Source organism: Rattus norvegicus, chromosome 3, assembly GCF_021556685.1.
Source record: "Rattus norvegicus strain SHRSP/BbbUtx chromosome 3, alternate assembly SHRSP_T2T, whole genome shotgun sequence".
Lineage (NCBI taxonomy): Eukaryota > Metazoa > Chordata > Mammalia > Rodentia > Muridae > Rattus > Rattus norvegicus.
The window spans coordinates 63,355,187-63,379,768 of NC_141536.1; the positions used below are offsets into that span (position 1 = coordinate 63,355,187).

The 24,582-nt window shown below is 38.9% G+C and overlaps 1 protein-coding gene across 13 annotated transcripts in view; it reads left to right on the forward strand.

The window, feature by feature from the left end:
- Itga4 (integrin subunit alpha 4) overlaps window positions 1-24,582 on the forward strand; it is a 76,417-nt gene that overhangs the window by 14,273 nt on the left and 37,562 nt on the right. For 12 of the 13 annotated variants that reach the window (XR_015682858.1, XR_015682859.1, XR_015682860.1 and 9 more), the window contains 13 exon segments: window positions 3,428-3,534; window positions 3,625-3,754; window positions 6,615-6,682; window positions 7,905-8,034; window positions 9,472-9,557; window positions 10,256-10,318; window positions 10,408-10,545; window positions 14,010-14,121; window positions 15,853-15,947; window positions 17,119-17,209; window positions 17,720-17,765; window positions 18,128-18,282; window positions 20,988-21,142. Coding sequence is in view for 6 of the 13 variants with exons in the window: in NM_001107737.1 (NP_001101207.1) it covers window positions 3,428-3,534; window positions 3,625-3,754; window positions 6,615-6,682; window positions 7,905-8,034; window positions 9,472-9,557; window positions 10,256-10,318; window positions 10,408-10,545; window positions 14,010-14,121; window positions 15,853-15,947; window positions 17,119-17,209; window positions 17,720-17,765; window positions 18,128-18,282; window positions 20,988-21,142 (1,376 nt within the window). In the remaining 7 variants the exon portion in view is untranslated. 13 annotated transcript variants of the gene reach the window in all.

The window sequence follows — 24,582 nt, forward strand, 5'->3', positions numbered from 1 at the left end:
GTCAGTGCTAAGCCACAGAAGCAGAGCAGAGCAGCTGCAAACAAATGTGTGCAGCTAATCCCAGTCAAAACAAAGTCCTCCTTCCTCCTGGTTAATGAATCATCATAATTTCTTCCCAGGGATCACAGCCTGTGCTAGTAAGAGCCCTTGACTTCTAAGGTTGAGAGTCTTTTCCATAAAGTAGATAAGTGATATATATTATATCATTTAATATGTACACATACTGTGTAAATATATATTTTTAAATTACCACAAAGCAGAGACATTATAAATTAGGAAGTGTCTGTTGTTTGAGGCCACATAATAACACATGTGAAAGACCATGTCTAGTCTTACTCAACCCCATCCACTGCATCCCCCTTTCAAGAGCAATTTAGCCTCGCTGCTTGGATCCTGAGAAAGTTTGACCACTTTCCATGTCAAAGTAAACATCTCTTCCTGTGGCTTCTGGAGGTCTCTTTGTTCTGCTTCTAAGAATCATTGCTTTAACCATAGAATTAAGAGTAAGGGAAAGAGTGGGGCTTGGGCCACACAGGAAATAAATGCCTAGGACTTTATGGACTCTCAGAGAAGTCATATTAACCAAGCTAGGTCATTCAGAAGTCCTTCTAGAAGGCTTAGAAAAACCCCAGAAATGGAGAGATAGGGGCTGAAATGATAAGAAAGGGGCATAGAGAACAGGAAGGCTAGACAGTAACAGCACTGTCTTCTGTGTGGCTAACACTACTGCTCAGAAAGCAGCTTGGATGAAACAGATAGCAGCTTAACTTGGCAAAGGTGTCTCTGATGTTCGTTTAAAAACGCAGGAAACAGCTCAGTTAGGAAACACATAATTGCATGCAGTATGCTATTCTTGAACATATGAACTTCTGGGCCATTTTCAGCTTGCAAATTTGCATGGTATCATTTGTGTGGTTCCAAAGCGCTGTGTTTGTTGTTGTTAAACTTCTGGTGACTAACTGTAGAAGAGAATGTTTGTTTGCAAATATCAAATCTAATCTTGAGGAAAACATCCATTTTCCTCCACATGCAGACAGGGAAGGTGGCACTCAGAGGCCCGTGCACTCACTCCTGTCTTTAACAACAACAACTGGAGATGGATTGTCTGGGTGTTGACTATAATTTTTAAAAAAGTTTCATATTTTCAACTATATGTCATTTATTCTTAAGGTCACAGGGCTTCATCTACATCTGGCCTGGATCTATTTTTGACATTAATTTGAGAATATTGGTGATTTTAAAGACAATTCTAACTGAAAATTGTATCCCAATGAAACTTAAATTAACCTTAGGCCTCCCTTCGTATTACTCCCCTACTGGTTTAGAATCGTGTGGCCCCAGCAGCTCCCACTGCTAGCCTGCTAACCCTATTGGCGGACTGTTTCTCGGCGATTACTGGAGCTGGAAGACGATGGATGAGTGTACAAAGTGGAATGTATAACAGGACATCATACAAACACATTCTATTTCTTGGCTTTCCTTCCTTCCCTCTTACTTTTCTCTCCGCCCTTTCTTTCTTTCATGATTTTCACACCGGAAGCTCTTTGTACCTCAGGACCATTCTTTATCAGGATTCGGACCACAGTAAGCTGCTCTTCCTGTTGCTTAGCCGTGCTCTTTCTCTGGGTCTCTTTGCCTTCATTTCCCAGTCTGTCTCTCCCGGACTACCCATTAGTAGTAGAAGGCACCGTTAGTTTCCAGGAAACCAAGCCAACAAATCATTATCAATGTTCTATGCTAAACATGCTTCTGACCTGATCTGAAGCCACCCTTAGAATAGATAGGCCTGGCTGTTTCCACTGAATAAGACTCCAGGAAAGAGTTTGGGAAGCCCCCTTCAGCTTGGCTGTATTGAAGCATTAGGTATTTCTGTGTTTTGAAACCCATACATATATTCATATATATAATCTTCCTAGACTTCTTACACAGAATTTGTATGGCTCAGGAAAGTCGAAGAGCTTGAAGGAGCTCGAGACCCCTTATGAACAACAATGCCAAGCAACCAGAGCTTCCAGGGACTAAGCCACTACCTAAGGACTATACATGGACTGACCCTGGACTCTGACCTCATAGGCAGCAATGAATATTCTAGTAAGATCATCAGTGGAAGGGGAAGTCCTTGGTCCTGCTAAGACTGAACCCCCAGTGAACGTGATTGTTGGGGGGAGGGCGGCAATGGGGGGAGGATGGGGAGGGGAACACCCATAAAGAAGGGGAGGGAGAGGGCTTAGGGGGATGTTTGCCCGGAAACCGGGAAAGGGAATAACACTCAAAATGTAAATAAGAAACACTCAAGTTAATAAAAAAAAAAAAAGGAAAGTCAATACAAATGATTTCCTTTTAAATATATTATCTTTATGTACGTAGGCATTGTGAGTTTTCCCAGGAACCTCTACCAAGGATTAAGGTTAGAGGGGAAAACATGCTCTTAATGACACAAAGACCTGTGTGGGAAATTTTGCTATAACACTAAAAAAGCTTGTAGCCAGTGTTCTAAGTAAGGAATTCCAGCTTCCGGTACACTTACCTCATCTAATTGATACGAATGCTTTTCTTCTGCTGTCAGAACTGAGCACAGAATATTCAAGTGTTGACTAAAGAGAACAAAATGTAAAGTCAGGAAAAAAGGATCTGTGATACCCATCTTACCTTATTCTTCCTCCAGCTAATGATTGGAAATCACTTTAACACAGAATTTCACTGAGGCTCCCCCTCAAAAGATAAAGGTTTGTGCTGGCAAATAGAAGATCACTGTCATGAAGACCGCTAGACATTCTAGCGGAGCTGCATCCAACTGCAATTTCTACATTTGCCAAAGCCTATTGACTACCCCCCTCCCACACCTCCATATTGTTTTCAAAGAACTTTGATCATCGTTGAAAACGCCAGTCATCCCAAGTCTAAACCACAGGGCGTTTTGTTTCAAAGGCTGTGCATTATTGGTATGCTAATTATACACTCTGATGTCTATACTCTCAGCCATCATCTTCCAGCTCTAATAAACTGCACTTTAATTGCTGAGAAACATTCAAGAAACATTTTCAGGAAGGGCTCTGCTGATGTTAATAAATGGGTAAGGCAAAACACAAATTCCTTTCCAAACACCAGCCTCTGATTTGGATCAAATGGACCTTCCTCATCCTGTTCATGTTAATTAACTACCTCCTTTACCACTGAGGCCACTTCTTCATGGCCTCTATGGTATCACTCAAAGGTCATTTCAGCAAAGAAGATTCAGCTTGTATGGAGACCAACTATGTCAGCGGAGAGCAACTCACTTTTATTCCTAAATGGATCCTAGGATATAAGAGGAAATAAAGTTGGGGGAAGAAAAACCCTAGAAATAAGGGTCTACCTTTAACCACTCTATGCCTTGAGAAAAACATTGTTTTCAACAAAACTGATAAGATTTTTCCAAATGCTGCAGGAAGCCCCAGTGGAGAACCCTGTGGGAAGACGTGCTTGGAAGAGAGAGATAATCAGTGGCTGGGAGTGACAATTTCCAGACAGCCAGGAGAAAATGGATCTATCGTGGTAGGTATTGAAGTGGGACCACCGACCAAGACCAGTCCTGGGATTTCTAGGTGTGACTTTCAAATTTTTGTTTGACTTTGTTTTATTCAGACTTGTGGGCACAGGTGGAAAAATATATTTTACATGAAGAACAATAATAAACTCCCCACTGGTGTTTGCTATGGCATGCCTTCTGATTTGCGGACAGAACTAAGTAAAAGGATGGCCCCCTGTTACCAAGGTGAGTGGGACCCAACTCGATGGAGTGACACAAGCAAAGGCTTTCAGTCAGCTTTTCTTTGCATTTTCATTTTTGCCCGCTTAAAGAGGAAGAATATCTTTGATGTGCCCGTTGTTAACTTACAGTATCCTTCTTTTGTTTAATCTGTATTGTAGCGATAGATACCTTAAACAAACATTCTGTGCTTTTGAAAAGCAATTCTTCATTTTCATTTGAATAATTGTGGGAGCTGGTCAATAACTCTCCAATTTTGTACTAAATTTATTTTCAAATCTGTGTAAGCATGTCTAATGCCAGGGAAACAGAGGGTCCTCAAAGTCATGGAATTACATAGAAAATTCTTATTAGAAAGAAAATGACTATATTTTCTGTTTTCCTAGAAGCTTGTAGGAGTCTCTAAAAGGATTCAAGGCATTTGTAAAAGCAAATCCTTCCCACTCCCCTTTCCCCAGCTCATATGTATTTCTTGAAGTTGTAAGGAATTAGTGTCTATAGCAACATGTGGTCCTCAACCTGTGGATCACACCTCCTTTGGGTGCAAATAACACTCTCACAGGGGTCACCTAAGACCATCAGAAAACACAGATAATTACATAACAATTCATAATAGTAGCAAAGGTTCACTTATGAACTCTAAACAAAAGATTGGGGCAGGGGAGGGGGTTCGTCACTACAACATGAGGAACTTTCTTAAAGGGTTTCAGCATTAGGAAGGTTGAGAATGACTGCTCTAAACTTGGAAAACTCTGTCTCATTGGACATCTGTATTTTATGTACAGAACTAACTGAGATTTAGGGACAAATGTCAGCAGCTTTCAAGATGATATTTATAACAGTCAATAACTCTACAACTGTCTTTAGAACACTAAAAATATGAAGAATGCCAATTTTTTCTAATGATAAAAATACTGTCATCATCTCCCTTATCATCCAAAAATAACTTTAATTACCTGTCAGCACTTTGAACACATACTTACATTTACCTACTGATTCTGATCTTCTTAGGTTCTTTCATGTCTGGATTCTAATATTATGGAGAATTCCATGTAATAACTGTTTATATTTTACCTTCAAATGCAAGAAAGCAAGAGATGAATATTGAATTTTCAATTGCAATAAAACTCAGTCTGGATTTCTATATATTTATTATTCCCTTTTATCTAATAGTTTTATTTTATGTACTTAAACATTTTCCTGTATGAGTTATTTTTCTAAAATTTATCTACCTAATACTTTTAGAAGTTAATATTAGCATAGCCTTATTAGCGTAGCACATGAAAATTTATAAAACAAAGGCTTAAGGAAACTGGAAAGAGTAAGAAATCATGGCAGGAAATGCAAATATATTGACATAGTAATTTGTCAATAGGAAAAAGTGGTCCTCATTTATTTTTCATAGAAGTTTATGGATGAAGGGGCATCAGGAGAAGAAGCAGGGCTGTGTCACTCAGTAAAGTCCCAAAGCATGTAGCACAGGGCTTTGCAGGACCTTACATGTCCACAGGGGTCTTGATTCTTCCTGTGAGGCAAAGCAGAAAGGAAGGGATAATCTCAATGAATTAATGTGAAAAAACTAAATATCCTCTAGCAAAAGAGTGCAATTGGAGTCTTATCTTATGCCATACATACAAGTAAACTCAAACTCAAAATGGAATAAAAACTTAAAGGTGAAGGTGAAGCCCCCAGCCCTGGAACCCCTGGACACAGAGAGAGTAATGATTTCCTGGAAGCCACAACAAAAGCTTGAGCTACAGAAGGAAAGGGACAAGTGGCAGTAGGCCAAGCAGCAAAGCTTCTGCATAGCTAAGAGAGTCGTCAAGTGAGTAGAGAGAAAGGCAGGGGAATGAACCAGACACACACAAAGATTCTCAGATGTGGAGACCTTTACACAAGTATATATGGAATCTCATCAAAGAGATAGCACAAAACCAGTAACCTGATTACAATCAGTAAAACCAAGATCTTTTCTCTTCAATGAAATAGAGAAAGGGTTGATGGTTTTATGAAGGGGGTCGGTGTTACTAACAATCACGGAATGCATATCAAACCTGGAAAGAACACCTCTTACCTGTTGAAATGACTGTTTACCAAAAAGATAAGAGGTAAAAGCTAGCAAAGGTGGTATGAGTGCAAATTACTGCAGCAGCATCATGAGAGACTCTACAGAAGCCTCTCAAGATAGAGAAAATAGAAACTCCACACAACTCCATGGTCCTTTCAGGAGTCTGCAAGTAAAGGGCTTGTGGGTGGTGTGTGTATATGCACATACATATCTATCATACAACACTGAGTTCTGGTTTTGTCAGAGAATGAATCTAGCAACGGAATATACAGGATGAGGGTTACATGCAATGTGACAGCTTATTGTGGGGTTTTGCCAAGGATGTAGATTGCCATTGTTTTGACCACACACAGATAAAAAGTCACCATGAAGAGAGAGGATATTAAGTTGTGCAAATTCTAGGTCTTGTCCTTCCACTCACTGATTCATTTTAACTTTTGATATATGTTGCAAATCCTTCCCATGAAGATAAAACAGAGAGAGAAATACCTTTAATTATGATTCATGATGATAATTTGAAGGTTAATACAGGAGACCTGAATGGTCTTAAATAATGACAACTACTATTATTTTCAAAAGGAGATCGTAAGATATAGATCTTAAGAGTCATGTTTGTGAAGCCTTCTGAGAAAAATAAAACTATGGTGAATGGTCATTATCATAAAAATTAAACCTGAACAATTAAAAGACTGAGTCAGATGGATTTAAGTTCAAGTCCAGCCTGGGCTTTACAGCCAAACTCTGTCTCAAGGTATATAGTTCCAATTTATCTAAACCAATACTGAATTTCTGTTTTAGATTTTGTGAGAAAATTTGGAGAAAATTTTGCATCGTGTCAAGCTGGAATATCTAGTTTTTACACACAGGTAACAGCTTAATATTAGCTCCAGTGATTGTGGTATGTGTGCAGAAGCTTAATTCTGGGGTTTCTCTAGACTTACTGAGTAACACTTAAGTAATCTTAAGCTGTAGACTATTATTACCATGTTTATACGATTGTTTTACATGTAATTATAGAAAATTGTAATTTTGTAAATTGTAAAATTCTAAATGACCAATACTATACAGGATCAATTAAAATCCACACTCAAGATTATCTCCTCTACTGAGGATTTAGTGGAAATCTAAAGTAGCTAGTTATTTTCTTTTTGCTAATTTCAAAGATGAACACATCCATCCAAGTAGGTTGTTTTAAATTACTAGTTGCAAGTGAAGAAGATACATGAGTCCTTTTTACATTAAATTGTGATGGTAGTGAGGTTTAAACTTCTAATACTCTTGAAAACCAGAGAGAATTCCAAACTCTTCTTACTACATAAAACTCAATTATATCTTGTCCTCAGTTTACATAATAATTAATAATAACAATAATAATAAATGTTGCATGTTTTCTCAGAAACCCATTAAAATCTCATAAATTTTTTCAAGACCGTATCATTTTGGGTTTACTCCCACATATTAACATGTCATAACAATTCTTTCTTTAGTCTCTATTGAATTGACGACACTGAAAGTTCAGAGTTACTTAGAGAATATACTATATGTCAATTGGGTTTGATTGCTATGAGTTGTTATGCAACAGAGGCAAGAGCTTGCTCCTTCCCTCCTTTCTTCCTTCCTAGTTAAGATAAAATATGCCCTAAATTTCACTAGCCTTTTTATTATCTGAGCAGAAATTGTTAGGGACACTATTCAGTGATTTTTGCAAATTAAAATCAATTAAGCCCCCTTTACTCTCTGGTAACACATGATTATCCTGGTAATGAACCCTAATGAATTCCACACAGATGATTGTCTTTCACTGGCCCACCTCGCCTTGGTCCCCAAAGCCTATTCTAGTGTCTAATAGCCCTACGTTTGATAGTTGAAACCCACTGGTCAATGTGGACAAAGTTCCAGAGCTTGTTCTCTAAAATTCTATTCTTAACTTTTTTGACTATTTAACATATGGTTTTAAATTAATAAAATGTTCCCATTTTTGAGCTTTAGTATAAAATGCATTTCCTGGTTATTTGCTTAGAATGTTGTATATTTGCAAGGGATTTGGTGCGGTAAGGTTTAACTTTCAAATGATGGTTTCTTTTGCAGGATTTGATTGTGATGGGGGCCCCGGGATCATCGTACTGGACCGGCTCCGTCTTTGTCTACAACATAACTACGAACAAATACAAGGCATTTGTAGACAGACAGAATCAAGTAAAATTTGGAAGCTACTTAGGTACTGTAAAATGTTGACCAACTTAAATTATCTGTGCCTTAGAAATTATATACACATCTATTGGGCAGTAACAATTAGGTATATATTAAAGACTGTCTCAATTAAGCATAAAGCCAATAGCATTTCATTAACTGTATTTATGCTGGTGTAAGTAACTACAGTTGTCATCCCTGTGTCCTTATGTAGGAACTGTTAAATGCTTACTCTATCTCAGGAAGCCCCCACCCTCACCCCTCCACAACCAATTCCTTTTATTTTTCTCCTCTCCTTCCTTTATTTCTTTTATCTCCCTCTCCCTCTCCCTCTCCCTCTCCCTCTCCCTCTCCCTCTCCCTCTCCTCCTCTACTCTTTCTTTTCTGTTTTCTAAGACAGAATCTCATGATATAGCCCTAGTTGGCCTCTGACACATGAGTGCTAGAATTAAAAGTCTGTGACACCTCTCCTGGCTCGGAAGTTTTTAGGCTAACTCTGTATTAATTCATTCATTTAAACACATGTCTTTGAATGTATGTGCATTATTTCTTAGACTAGCAAATGAAGACCAATGGATCCTAAAGGAACCTCCCAGCTGATGGAGAGCATTATGACAAATTTCTAAAAATTATCATTTTGGCTTTTTCCTTGTAGAAGCTTTGTTTACAAGATTATCTTGAATTGTTTCTCAGAGTTTAACAATTTTTATTGTCCTTTTCTGCCTCCTCCTCATTGTTGTCATTTCCCAAGTCAAGAATATCATATTTGTCACCTATATTTCTACAAAATACAAATTTTGTAATGTTGTTTCCTTTACAGTAAAGCACATATGTTTTGTAGATTTTTCATTTGTTTGTTTTTTTTTATTTTTGAACAAAGCATAGGCTTATTTGACCCATATGTGCTTTAAATGCGAACATTTTGTGCTCAGAAAGGGCACTAATAAAACAAGTAATATATTATTATCATTCCAACAGAACTCATAAGGCATTTCCTTATGTGATTGAGCTTGAAGTATTATAGGAAATGTAGCCAACTTTATGTCTCATCGTGTAAAGTTATATCTTTATGTAAAGTCAGCGAAATAGAAAGATTGCATGAAAGGTGTAAAGATTGTCGTTTGAAAGCTCCAGAGTTTTGTGTACTCAGATGTTGCAACTGCAATCCTGGAAGACCATTGCTAATCATACTGCACAGGGAATAACAGGTCAAGTGTCAAGATTGAGAGTTTGTGAATTAAAATATATATATATATATATATATATATATATATATATATATACATATATATGTGTGTGTGTGTGTTTAAATTGCTTAAATGACCGTTTTAAGTTAATATAAACGTTTTTGAGGTTCTCCCTAAAGTAGTTATTTTGGATAGTTTTGGTTACCTCCATGCAGAGTTAGAAAAGCATATAACTGCTGTGAACGATGAGCGTCATATGTTTCTCTCCTTTTATGAAGGCTACTCAGTAGGAGCTGGTCATTTCCGAAATCCACATACTACCGAAGTCGTGGGAGGAGCCCCTCAACACGAACAGATAGGAAAAGTAAGACGTTCCTTTTTACCCTCTTTGTGTTTCTTCACAAAGCCTTGAATAGATTACATGAGTCACATGTTGAAGGGACACTGTAACATATAAGATGACAATGATGAGCGATATATTGCATCAGTTGAATCTGCCCAAGATTTATTTATAGCTCTCAAAGAAATTTACTGGAAAACTTTAAGGGGACTCATATAAATTAAATGAGGCTTTGCTATGAGTAAATTGATAATATATAGATAACAACTTATAGATAATATAATATGATAATAAATAATAAGGCATAATTATAGATGCCCAGAGAATAAATGTACTGGTTATTATTTAATAAGCGGGAGTTGAGACAGGTAATGCTTCATGGTAAGACTAGAAAGAATAGAATAAAGTAATTCTAGCTCTGGATTTTTCTACTTTGCTACACAAGTATTGGGCACTCAATTTTTTTTGATACACCTTTTTCCTTTTCTTTTCTATGGGATCCAAAAGTTGGTTCCTGAGACAATAGTGTTTCAAGTCAGGCATATCAATATAAATATTAATATTATATATCACTCTTAAAGTTTATAGTGGTAACAATTTTATTAAACACTTGATATTTTATGTTTGTCAAGTTACATCTTGTAGAGATTGATATTTTGATTAAAAAATAGGTTGAGTTTGATAAGAAAGTAAATGTCTTTGAATTCTTCCCCCAATTTTAGGCATATATATTCAGCATTGATGAAAGCGAACTGACCATCGTATATGAAATGAAAGGTAAAAAGGTAAATACGTTTCTGCCTATGGGGTTGCTGAGGGCTTCTGTGAGCAGCGCCACGTGTTCTCACTGCGCATGTGCTTTGCTTTGGAACAGCTTGGCTCTTACTTTGGAGCTTCTGTCTGTGCGGTGGACCTCAATGCAGATGGCTTCTCAGATCTCCTTGTTGGAGCGCCTATGCAGAGCACCATCAGGGAGGAAGGAAGAGTGTTCGTGTACATCAACTCTGGCATGGTATGTCCGATGGTCCCCAAACAGGAAGCCATTCGTGAATTATAATTCAGATTGAAACTGCTCTCGTTTCAGAGTTCTGAGCCAGTGTGTTCATGTACACACGTGCATGGTGCATGCGCTTGCATGCTTATCCATGCCATGGTCCATATGTGGAGGTCATTGGAGTTCAGGCCTCTCTTTCTACTGCATGTTCCTGAGATCCAGTTTGGATCATGAGACTCACTCATAAGCACTCTTTATGCACCGAGAAGTTTAGTCAGGTCAAAGATAAAGCCTTAAGCTTCTTTGATGGACCAAAGTAGAATTCTACTGCTGTACTGGTGCTCTGAGAGGGAGACAGATGGAGGGTGAAGGGGATCCGCGTGCACAGCTTTCGTGAGCACTAATTAAAATTCCCTTTAGTTTCATTTCCACACAAAGACAATTTGGAGAATGGTTTTTGCAGATACTTCAAAATGGATGTTTGTATAACTCAATAACTATTGTCCTTATATAATTCAGCAAGTTACAAAATGTCTGTTATTAGGAAGAGATGAAGCATTCAATGTTTTCAACGTCTTGACTTGCAAACAAATAAGGTGGGTTGATGAAATATTATTACGCACTCCATTTGGATTAGATTCTAAAATAATCTGAGGTTGGCATCATTTATTCTGAAGTGGCTGCATTGTTTAGTCAGATAGTTACTGAGTATCATTCAGTTTTAAGTCGTGAGAAGTATTTGGTCCTTTAGTTTGAAAATGAGAGTGGGCTTTTAAGAAAACAGGTTTATTTCCTAGGACACGTCTTCTAGTAGAGGTTTAGCCAAGTGCACTTGTAACCCTGCTTACTCGAACTTTTCAGAGAATTTAATAAGTGTTCATTTCCAATGTCATGCTGAACTCTATACGATGCAAAAGAAAGGGCTTCCAGTCTTAGAAGGGTGGGAGTCTTAAAGTTCTGAATCTAGACTAGAGGGTTACACATGCAGAGGCTCCCTAGACTCTCTTTAAACTAAAACATATTGTCCTCTGGGTAGGGATCTCTCAGATCTCATTAATGGCTGCATGCGAACAACATTGTACCTCATTCCACACCTCCCCTTCGCAGATGGCCTTCTTTCTACTCACTTGCCCTTAGTCAGCAAGTATCTCTCATTTCTCCCTTGTGGCAAATACCTGGTACATTTCTCTTAATGAGGAAATGTTTAAAAGAAAGAGTGTAACTAAAAATCATTGTTAAAGTAAAGGAACATTTCCCTGCTGAAATCTCAGGCCATCCAAATATGCAAACAGATAAAGGGAATGCCGAGAAAGCAAGGGATGGGTCTGCTCACCAGGCGTCCCTTCCCTCGGGTTACCCAGAAGCACTGCTCTTGAATACTGAGACCAGCTCAGCAACTGGTTTTCACTTTAAGAGCACCAGTGGAAGGGGAAGCCCTGGGTCCTGCTAAGACTGAACCCCCAGTGAACTAGACTGTTGGGGGGAGGGCGGCAATGGGGGGAGGGTGGGGAGGGGAACACCCATAAGGAAGGGGAGGGGGGAGGGGGATGTTTGCCCGGAAACCGGGAAAGGGAATAACACTCGAAATGTATATAAGAAATACTCAAGTTAATAAAAAAAAAAAATCCCACAGTGTGGATTTCTCTTCTTCTCCTTGCATTTTATCCATTTCTAAACTCTCTGAAATGGCACTAGCCATGAAGCAGCCTAACATTTCCTTTTCCTCATCTGCCAGAACCTCTGCTAACATGGGAGAGGACTCATCTGTTTCATTTACCCTTGTTGTTTCATGGCCCATACAAGTCCTAGACAGGCAGACACTTCAGAATTATTGTCAATGAACTGAAAGAAAGAAGGTTACTTGAAGGACTCGGGTTTTGACCTAATCTATTAAATCGCTCTCAGGGGTCCCCAGTGAGCACTTAGCTGCCATTCTTGATGACTGTAGGATACTTGAACAGGAGCAATTACCACTTACTCCTAGAACTCTTCTAAATCAGCATTGTCTTGAGGTTTAAGCATTGTGTGTCTTCACTGAAGCCCCATCTCTTCCTTTGAATTATTTCCTGAGGAGCCCGCCCATTTTATCCTTCGCTCCTTGGATGTAATTCCATGCCATGTAAATGGTAGTGATTGCAGCTATAGAGATAAATTTAAATTTTCAATTCATTTAGAATGAAAATGGCCCTTCAAAAAAGCTGAAAACAATCCCAATCGTGACTCCTGAATTTTAGGATTTGGTGAGATGCCAGTCATGGAGGAGTCACTGGAATGCAACATGGTAAATGGCAGGTGATAAGTACTTTCAAAGTAGACATTCCTTACTTTGGACCAAAAGTATTTCAAGGAAGAAATAGTATTTGAGACAGAGAGAAAAAAATAGGGATTTTCTGTTATAAAGAAAAGGTGAAGGTGACTTGGCAAAGCATTGAATGTGTGTTTGTGGAATGAAGAGTACATTTACCTGAGAAGAGGATAAGACCTGTGAGCACTACATGGAATTTGTTTTTCAAATGTCGGATTGGAATTATCAGAGCTCATTATCACAGCATAATTAGACAGCTCATCACATATATAATAACTGCTCACTTTTGATTTCCAAGATGAGGGTCGACCAGTGCATTGCTGTTTGGATGTTTCCAAAAGGCCACTTGAGTCATGTTACCTGTTATCTCAGAGACCTCCCCTGGCTTCTTATGGTTTCCTTCAGAAAGAGTAAATTCCCCCTTTTAATCCATTGCTGTATACTGTAAGACAACAGTTTGCCTTTTGTTATCGTGTTCATTATATGTTTATTAATTAATAAATATGTGGCAGATATTAACATATATGTCTAACTTACACATGTAGCTATTTTGCTCAACATTTTTTTTTCTGTACATCGCCACCACACCTTCCTTGCAGTAGCCACCTTGCATACCTCTGAGTGACATCTCTCTCAGATCATCTTTCCTTCCTGCCCCTTATTGGAAGTCCTTCCTTGCTTCAGTTAGAATTATTTTCCTTTCTTCTCATTAGTGCAAAGCCATTTGTATTTGTAGGTCATGTCCATGCTTGTATAAAGCCCAACTTGTATCTGTGGTTCTGGAGGAAAAGGTGATATATATATATATATATATATATATATATATATATATATATATACTCATTCCTCCTTGGCTGCTTTCACTGGTTCGCTCTGTCCAGTGCATTGTCTTTAGCAAGAGCTCAATAAGTGTTTGTTAAATTGAATTATCAAAATGATTTATTGGATTTTCAAAGCTAGGGATCATGAGTTCGACCATTTTCCATGTCCTCTGAGCTCTAATCATGCTATTATATATGTTGACTTAATAAATATTTATTGAATTGAACTGGGATGTGTGTACTGAAGCTCTGTGGTTTGACGCATTAGAAAAATCCATATCCAATTATAGCAGTAAATCACGTGTCCGGTTGCCGGGCAGTTTTGTAATGGCACCTTTCTTTCCATTCCTGTCTAGGGAGCTGTGATGGTTGAAATGGAAAGAGTGCTCGTCGGAAGTGACAAATATGCTGCCAGGTTTGGGGAATCCATGGCAAATCTTGGCGACATTGACAATGATGGCTTTGAAGGTAATTAAAAATCTCTGACTTGGTACTTAATTTCCACGCTTAAAATAGTTCAAGGAAGCAAATGTGATCATAGTTTTGAGCTGTTAGCCTTTTTGTTGAAAGGGGGACAAGAATGATATGCCACTGAGATTTAGATAATCTTATGTCAGTTATTGATCTTTAACAGGTTAATTAGAGTGGGATATTCAAAGCATTTTATTGATTCTAAAGGTGTCATTGATTATAAGTAGCATCATTCTTTTCTCATAAAATGATGCCTATCGACTTTTGATATCCATCTTTTCTCTCTTTTAAAAAGATCTTGATATTGGAGAGAAAGCATGAGGGGTCTATATCATTGGACCATGGTATTTAACTACCAGTATAGTTCAGAAACTGACAAAACCCAACTGAGTCAGGTGTCGAAGGGGGAGCATGCTCTGGTGATCACTTCTATGCCAGGAACACTGTCTGGAGCTGCATTGCTATAGGATCTGGAAAGACCCCAGTGAGAGTCACAGCGTTGGTGAGAAACAGCCGTGAGAATCAAAGGAGTGGCAATCCACCAACTGATCCTGAAACATTTATATGATTAAATGAATGGCACTGTCTTAACCGTGCATTCTACCCTGGACATCAGGCTTGCTTCCTCTCTACCTGTACCTCCTTAGCCTATTACTGGGAGTTAATTGATCCCATGAAACTGCACACATAGGATAGATGTGTGTGAAGGGAGAGTGTACCATTTCCCAGAGTGCAACAGCTTCCTACAATTCAGGAAGTAAGTGTTCATGTTTTCATGACTCGGAATTGCATCTTCTTGATACTGTCATTGGTAATGAAAATATGGTTTGTATTAAATAAGAGGCAAAAATTACCATCGTGGTTGTGAAAAAATTCAGACAATTTTCATGAAAATACGCTTTCTATTCTTTAGATATCAGTTAAAATAATTAAAAATGTTGTACGTTATTAAGTGCATTAATATGCCCCCATAGAGTCATGCGGTATAACATGACGTGTTCTTGTAGCTATGGAATGTAATTTTTCCTCATTCATGTCACATGTATTTACATCACTTAGGCAATGCGATGAGTCAGCATGTTTTCCACCCCAGTGTCATAAATTCAACATTAATCACAATAAATTCATTCTATCATTATTTTACAAAACAAGGCATTTTCTGAAATTCTATTTTGTATGTGTGTGATCTCTAATTACCACCACTGGAAGAATTGACTTAGAATCCATTTTAAAGTAATAAAAACGTCTAGACTTTCAAAATTAAGGTTCTTCTCGTCATACAATCTCCTGTTATAACATGCCAGATGCCGTTACATGCAGTTGACATGTTGCATCCTTTCATACTGAGCATGTTTGTCTCTGCGTGTTCTCTTTCCATAAATGGGGAAACGAGACACATAGATTAAATACTGGGGATTTACAGAGTAGTGGGGTACAGCAACAGAGTTGAGGCGGGTGTCCTGAGGTTCGTCTGCAGCCCCTGTATGCTTCACTATTATGAGAATGTGCTGCAAAGCCACCCACTCTGTTATTTTCCTTGCACGGACTATTAGGGCATAATCCTGAAGACTATGAAGTGAGTAATTTATTCTGGAAGAGTGGTTGGGTTTCCTTATAAGAAGGAGTTTTTACATTATGTCACATGCTTTCAGAATCACAAAAGCTAGTTTTCCAAGTTCATTCTTTGCATCGAGAGTGTCTACCATGTCCACTATTTAAATCCAACAGATATTGCTATTGGCGCACCACAAGAAGATGACTTGCGAGGCGCTGTCTACATTTACAATGGCCGAGTAGATGGCATCTCCTCTACATACTCACAGGTAAGATACTATTCAGTCTTCCACAGGGTACTGGTGATTAAGTACCCTCGTTTTTCGACTGGTAATGTGGACTTGTTTTCTCTCTGAAATACTTACCATTTTTATTTCACTGTATAATATTGGTAAGTGGTCTTATTTTAACTCTCGGATTTCCATTAGTGTTCCAATCCATTCACATTCTTGTCTTTATGTGTGACAACATATCTATGTTCTCAAGGCAATGGCTATTCTTTTCCAAGTTTGCCCACTTAGATATCAATTGTTCTTCCTTACAGATAAAGCTTTATGCTTTACAGAGCTAGCACAGGGAGCGAAATGCGTTCCTAAGACCACGTTTCTTTCCATGTATAGTAGTTAAACTAATACCATCTTAATATAATTTTGCGACAAGACTCTCATTTCAGTTCTATATCCTGACAACTCAGGGCATTTCAGTATAGAAAAAGACCTACATTCTGAGAAGAAAAGATTTTTCCAAAGATTTACTAGCTAACATTATATTGCTGAAAGTAAGAGTGGGCAGATGACCTTCTAAATTTAATGTAAAAGTTAGGTATACGTCAAGTCAAAGATACCGATGTTTCTCTTGCTATGAATAGCGCCAACGTATTTCTAATTCAGTGTGTGAACATGAAATTAAAAAGAAGGAGCAGACTGAGGGATGGACTGTTCTTAAATGGGAAGGGCCGTCTGTCAAAACCAGTAGGTTTTCATCAGATATCCGAATACTAAAACATGATAAGTAGTAATAAACACTTGTTTTCCAAACTCTATTTATTTATTAATGTTGGTCATGGAAGTAAATACAGAACTTGAAAAAATTTCAAAGACATGGAATAAGTAATTGTTTTGGAAACCCTAAAAATTATCCTGTAAAATATTGCCTTTTTCACAGCATAAAGTTTTAGTAACAAAATAGATTTCAGGTGTTTTTAAAGGTGGGAAACTTTACCTATCTTAAAGTGTTTTATTTATCTAGAATGCATTTTCTTAGTCAATGGGCTAAGGTAAGCCTGAGAAGACCTAAGCTAAGAGCTTGGAAATAATTAGATACTCAATAACTTTCCCATCAAAATCATACGAATACACGCGTGCACGCGCGCACGCACACACACACACACACACACACACACACACACACACACACACACACCCTCTTTATTTTCCCCAGAGAATCGAAGGACGTCAAATCAGCCAGTCACTAAGGATGTTTGGACAGTCTATCTCAGGACAAATTGATGCAGACAACAATGGATATGTTGGTGAGTAGATATGTCACTTTCAGGACTGGCGGGTGGAAGCCCTTTTGTGGGCTGCTTTAGTGTGCACACGGAGAGCCAATATGAAGGATTTCAGGTTACTCATAATTGTGTTCTTGAGGAAAAAAGGAGTAGCTAGGAATTCAATCAAATGTGATGAAAAGCAAGGAGAAATCCGTTTTGAAGGACGTGAAAGGAGCCTTCTGGAGCAATGCTTCAGCTCGGAGCCTTACATTTTGTTTGGCAGCCTAGCATGCAGCCTCTTTGCTTTCTTGTAAAAACATTGCTGCTGCTACTTCTGAGTGAATAGAGTCAGACAAATGTTGAAATGGATCTGAGGATGCTAGCTTGCCTCTCCTGATGACATTTCTGTAAAGGTTGGTTTGATACTGTTGAAACGTGATTTGCAGTTCAGCATTTGTAGCTGCAAGGTAATTCTCTTTAACTAATAGTGATCGTTAATCTACCCTGTTGCTTTTTTTCTTTCTTTCTTTTCTTTTTTTCATTCTGCAGATGTAGCGGTTGGTGCATTTCAGTCTGATTCTGCAGTGTTGCTAAGGTGAGGTTGATGTATTTCACTCCATAACGACAGTTGGGCCTAAATGTAGAGAGTAGGCAGCAGGTTTTAAAAGCAATGGCTTTGGTGGGGCTCCTTTTGGTATCCTGAAGTTTTATTATTAAACTTTGGAATATTTTTTCTCACTTTGCATAGATATAATTAAACAGATCATCAGATAAAACTAATGGTTTTATATGTTTAAGTGAAAATTTCTCTTAATCTGTACACAAAATATAATCAAGCACATATGTACGAAGTAAGCGTTTTGATGACACTGCTTGTTTGTTGGGAACAAATGTAATTACTGTCTTTAAGGTAAGATTATTCTACATCTGATACTAATAATCATATTGCCTTCTTAGGACACGGCCTGTAGTGATTGTTGAAGCATCTTTAAGCCATCCTGAGTCAGTAAATAGAACAAAATTTGACTGTACTGAAAATGGACTTCTGTCTGTGTGCGTGGATCTTAAACTGTGTTTCTCATATAAGGGCAAAGAGGTCCCAGGCTACATCGGTAAGCACACCCCACAGAACTAATGCCACACTTGAGCATACACTCATTCTTTAATCCAGGAGTCAATTGTGTGCCCTCATTGTCCATTATCATGAGCATTTGACATTTCTTTAGGGCAGAATAGAATAATCTTTTGTGTGTACTTCTTGTCTGTCTGTTTTTGTTCTCAAGTTGTTCTAACCAGTGTATGAGGCACAAAGGAGGCTTAGTGTGTATTTCAAGAGGCACAGCTAGGGTCATCACTTGCTGAATTAATTTAAGGTGAATCCTCTGTGCTTAACCTGTGAAACCTTCAGAATCCAAAGAGGGCACCACAGCTCCTGCTTTGCAGGGATCCTTTTGAAATGTTTTCATTGTTATTACTGCCTTTTTAAAAGCAATGGAGAGGGGACATAGAGCCTCAGGGATGCTATGCAGGTGTTACACCACTGAATTACACCCTCAACACTACTGAGCTTGGAAAATCTGGAGCTAGCATAGGTATGAAGGAATAAGAGGCACAGGGTTGTTTTCTAAAGTATATGCTATCATATTTGAATAATTAAAGATGCTTATCTGGAGACTAGCCATGGATTTAGTATATGTAATATGCTGCTACCCTCAGCTCTGAGACCTGTGCTCATTTTCCACTTATAGGGAATTCTTCACTTGCCTGCCATAGAGAATGTAGCAATTGATGGGGATCATCCAAGAGGGTAGTTAAATCAAAGTCTCACACACAGACACAGACACAGACACAGACACAGACACAGACACAGACACAGACACAGGCACAGGCACAGGCACAGGCACACGCACAGGCACACGCACACGCACACGCACACGCACACGCACACACACACAGAGAGAGAGAGAGAGAGAGAGAGAGAGAGAGAGAGAGGGAATTTAGAATAATTATTAATAAAAGTAGCCCGCAGTAAGTCATATTATACTTGGGATTGCTATCATTTGAATATTAGTCACTTGTGAAATTGATTATGCAATAACCTTACAGGCTGCTGTTATATAAACATCACTGAGGCTGCCAATTACTTATAGAGCCAAACTTTTGATATGATATAGAGGTTTCAGTCTGAGCAATTTTGTTATGTAATGTGCACAATGAACCCAGCATCTGTACTTTGAGACTCATTTTTAATAATCTTCTTGAAAAGCTCTGGCCAGAGCTGAAGTAATAAAAAGATGGGCAAACCCTCATCTGGTTATTGGCACCTGGAGAGTGTGACCCCAGAGTGAATTGCACATTAGCATAGACAAGCGGATGGATTATCTGAAAGATACACATGAGTGGATGTGGCTGTCTCCTTGTTCTTCCAACTCCATTAAACCAGATATATTTCTTAATGTCTGAAAATGAATATATGAAAGGTAATAATCACAGTGTTCTTATGAAACAGGCTTTTGGACTGTCATCAGATGACTCTGGTAAAGATAACCCACATGGTAGTTTTCTTTGATGAAGCCATTTTGTTCTGCCCCTTGATGGGAAGATGTTTGTAGTCCCTCCTTCTTTACCTTTGCTGTGGACTCAGGTGATAAATTTGAAGATGGCTACTTTAGTTGCAACTCTCTCTTGCTCTCTAGGTATTAAATGATAGTTATTGTAATTTTGAATTCAATTGATTTAGACTATTTTCTAAAGTATGTGATGGTTGAAAGAGTTATTTGAAAATGAATGTAAGAATAACAAGTTTTATGCATATGTTGTAGGCCAAACATCTTCAAAATTTTGTTTCTTTAAATATATAAATATTAAATGGATGTTGCAGAAAATATATATATATATATATATATATATATATATAAATTTTTACTTATACATCATTACTCCTATGCAGTGAGGGCAACTCAGTGGAGGACTGCTCTCAAGTCACTTTGTAAAGAGCCCTTTTAGAGTCAGGAAATGAGGCTTACTTCCTTGCTATAATCTGCCTTGATGATTTTATGGCTTTTTAAATTCCCCTCTTCTTTTCTGAGCTGAGGATCTTGTTTTTCAGCTAAATATTAACTATGTCAGATTTTAACCACTCCCCCAAACCACTGGAGTATCTGAAAGAAAGGTTATATGCTTTTCATTTTGCACAGATTAATCCTTGAGGTTCAAACCATGAAGTAAAGTCATAAAGAATGAATAATTGGCAATTACACTGAATTAGTAAGCCATTTTATAAATGTGTGGGTTATGACAAGTATGTTCATTTTATATAGGGAAATTAAATAAAAATATCAAGCTTTCAAATAAGAAACAGGAAAGTAAGGGACCCGTACTATATTTGATGTTAGTCGTGTCTCACAGAAGTCATCTATCACACAAGACAGGTTCCCCCTGAGCGATGCTGGAAATCAGGGCTCTATCTACACTTTTGTCATTGGCTGGTGTGTAGACAAATGGGACTCCAAAAGCTTGTACTGTTAAAAATGATTTTGATGGTGTGGTTTTCACATTCTTCTATGTGAAAAGATTAAGGAAATAACTAAAGATTTTAATAAAGAAAACTGGGGAAGTTGATAATTTTTTATTTTATTAAAAATAATCTTAAAGAATATTTTATTTCTTTTTTTCGTACTTCAGTTTAACTGTTTAAATCTGATCTAAGGAAAGAACTTGGCCTACTGATTCAGTGTTTCCTGGTTGACATGTAGCTGCTAATATCTCGGTGCCCTAAGAACGGATGACAGTCACGGTTCTTTCTCTGTTTTGGCAGTTTTGTTTTACAATGTGAGCTTGGATGTGCACAGGAAGGCCGAGTCTCCGTCAAGATTTTATTTCTTCTCCAATGGGACTTCTGACATGATTACAAGAAGCATACGAGTTTCAAGCAGTGGAGAGAAATGTAGGACACACCAGGCATTCATGCGGGTAAGGGAAACTACTTCCTGTGAAATATAGACACCCCCATTGTCCGTGCAGTAACAACTTACTGTGTGTTTATGGGTTGCTAGCTTCCTGTCCCAGTTAAACCATTAAGCAGTATCAAGCTGGAGGACGCAAAGTCCACTTCCGGATGTATCTTTATCTTTCTCTGTCATATTTGTCTGTGTCCTTGCATCCAGAGACTTGCCTTTCCCTTCCTCTGATTGCTGTTCCCTGTGCTCTTGACCCACTCACTCGGAAATGTGCCTGTGTCATTCTGCAGAGCCTCAGATCTTTGCTATGGTGTGTCTGGGGTCTTGGAGCAGTGCGGATGTTCCTTTGCTTTTCATGACCTCAGCTAGGCAGACGTCAGCACGAATGTGTTCCGATTGCTTATCCCCACTGCAGCTTTGTGGGGGTGTCAGTGGGAGCTTGTGCAGTTGAGGCTTGGTAAGGCTCGTTTGTGGGCCAGGGTGACAGCTCTTATGATGGTTTGGGGGTGGATAATCCTGCCGAAGCACTGTGATTTTCATGCTTCTTTTATTAAAATACTCATTCCCAAGCCGAGCATCATGCTCCTGGTTAAATTTTAGTATATGAAGCTGTGTCAGGGTCTTTTCACTAGGGAAGCATGTATTTCATCAGAAAATCTATTGTCACCAGAAATGCAAACTGTTCCTAGGAGCCCTTTCTGGGACGTGAAATAGTAGCCTCAGCTTAGAACTTAATATTCCCTAAGATACTTATTCCAGGAAGGCAAGCAAGCACCAAGACCGGTACACTGCCTTGCCAAGAACACTAATCTCCAGGCAATTCCCCCATCTCCCTTCACAGGGTTTATTGTGCTAGAATAAAGCTATAAGAGGAGGTCAGAGCTAAACACATAAACTGGTATTCATCAGATACGTGGTTTGGATACGAGAGGTTCTTTTATTTTCTTCCTTCACAGATGCGTTTTGACTTATGTTAGTCAATTACAGAGAAAGGCTGAGGCCATTTTCAGGGCAATACGAAGACCAGCATTAGATGTTCTCAAGGAAACAGGTTGTGTTTAAGTTACAAAAATAGCAGCAAATTGAGCTTGGTTTATTTTGTCCTGTTCCCTTCTGTTGTTCCTACGAATAAAGGATCAGATCATCCAAATTGTACATTTTCTTCAGAGCACATTTGGAGCAGAATTAGAGTTTAGCAGAGGCTTTCATGGTCTATTTCATGTATCCCTCCAGTGTTACCATGACTTTTATGATAATGGGGTGCACTGTTGACTTTAGGCCCTATCATGAATGTTGTTGTTGTTATTATTATTATTATTATTATTATTATTATTATTATTATTATTATTGCTAGAGAGCAATGGTAGTGGGCTAGGAAGACTCTCCAGCATTTAATTGCATCCCAAGTCCTCCTACACTATAGCAAACTTTTAATTATAGTATCTAGTGATGAGATGGGATATGCACCATGTAGAACTTTAGTCACTGTTTGCTCCTTTTTTTTTCCTTTCCTAAGTTACATAAGCAACTTCAACCTTCATTTTCAGAAACCCAGAGAAGATATAGGGACTACTGAAGTAGCAGGTTCAGCTTTGAGTTCTGCCAAGGAGCTGTAGCTAATACGTCAGGAGGGAGTACAAGTGTCAAGAAGTGCAGTCTCTCACCCCTGCCTCTCTGGTTGCCCACACCATTAGGAAAGATCGGCATTCTAATTCTTCACAGTTTAAAGCACAGGACAGCAACCCAAAATCTCCTCTCTCTCTCTCTCTCTCTCTCTCTCTCTCTCTCTCTCTCTCTCTGATGAATCAGAGAAGAAGATGGGCAGTGGTCAGGTTGGCTGACTAGTTCTTGTGTTCTGTAAGAGATGACCAGTATCAAACTGCATGCATTTGACCTAGAGCCCCTCAAAATTCAATATGATGACACTTCCTGATATGGTATTCAGGGGCACTAGTGAGGTAGCTCAACTTGTTAACTTGTTGACAAGGACTAGAGTTTAGTTCCCAACATGTATTAGTCAGCTCACAACCTCCTATGAGTCCAGTTCCAGGGGATCTGACATTTTATGGCCTTCCATGATCATCATGTCTCTCTCTCCTTCCCTCCCCCCCCCCCACACACACAGATGCACATATACAGACACACACACACAGATGCATGTATACAGACACACGCACACACACACACAGATGCACATGTACAGACACACACACACTCACACACACACAGATGCACATGTACAGACACACACACAGATGCATGTATACAGACACACGCACACATACACACTCACACACACAGATACATGTATACAGACACACGCACACACACACACTCACACACACAGATGCATGTATACAGACACACGCACACACACACACTCACACACACACACACACTCACACACGAATATACAAATAAAAATAAATTTTTAGTGTTTTCAGACCCAGTACACTCAGCATTCAGAGGACTCCCCACTAGGAGATACCAATTAAATCTCAATTTTTCACTGAGCTTTCTGGGTGCCACTGGGTGTTTATTAAATATATTGTGTCAGCTTCTGTTTGAGACACTTACACATTCTCAGTGAAGACAAAGTAGCAAGATCACTACCTTCCTGTAGTCTCTAGGCTAGTAATAAGAGACAAAAGCATGCTGGGAAAGAAACCTCGAGCACTCTAGATGCTTATACAGACAAGGGAAAGCATGTAAAGGAGGAGCAGAGTTCAGGAGAGGGGGGAGTGGAGAGGGAGAGGGAGGGAGAGAGAGAGTGAGAGAGAGAGAGAGAGAGAGAGAGAGAGAGAGAGAGAGAGAGAGAGGAGGGAGAGACTGAGGGGAGGGAGAGAGGGAGAGGGAGAGACACTGGGTTGGCAGATGGACATAGTTAGAATACAATATACCTAAGAGGAGGGCTTATTTAGAAGGTGACATCTAAGTAAAGACCCAAGGGGTGAGGGTGTTTCCCATGAAAAAATGCAAGGCAGTGAACCCTGAGTTCAGTTTATGTCAGCAATACGTGTAAGGTTTCTCAAACAACATGCTGGACTGTAGCTAGAGCCATTCACTGCATGGGCCTGCAGAAGCTATGGAGATCCACTGTTTGGTCAAGTTGCTGCATAGTACATGTGTGGCTGGCTTGGGAAACCATATTCTGATAATCTCAGATATAGGAGCAGAAGGTTCTGGGAGCTAAGTTTAAAATACTTCAGGACAAGAAGGTGACAGGTTGTTTTAGGGGACAATAGAGGGGTGAGGTAGACTAATGAAATGAAGCTTGGGATGGAGGGAATGCTTGCAGACAGACCTGATGCGATCTGTGAGTTTTTCTCTAGTGGGATGGAGATTTATGGCAGAAATTTGAGCCGAGTGTGTATGACCGGTATGAAAAGCACTCTGCCTGCTGTGAAGAGAGTATCGATGGGTCATAGGTTGCAAGCACTGACACAGAAAAGA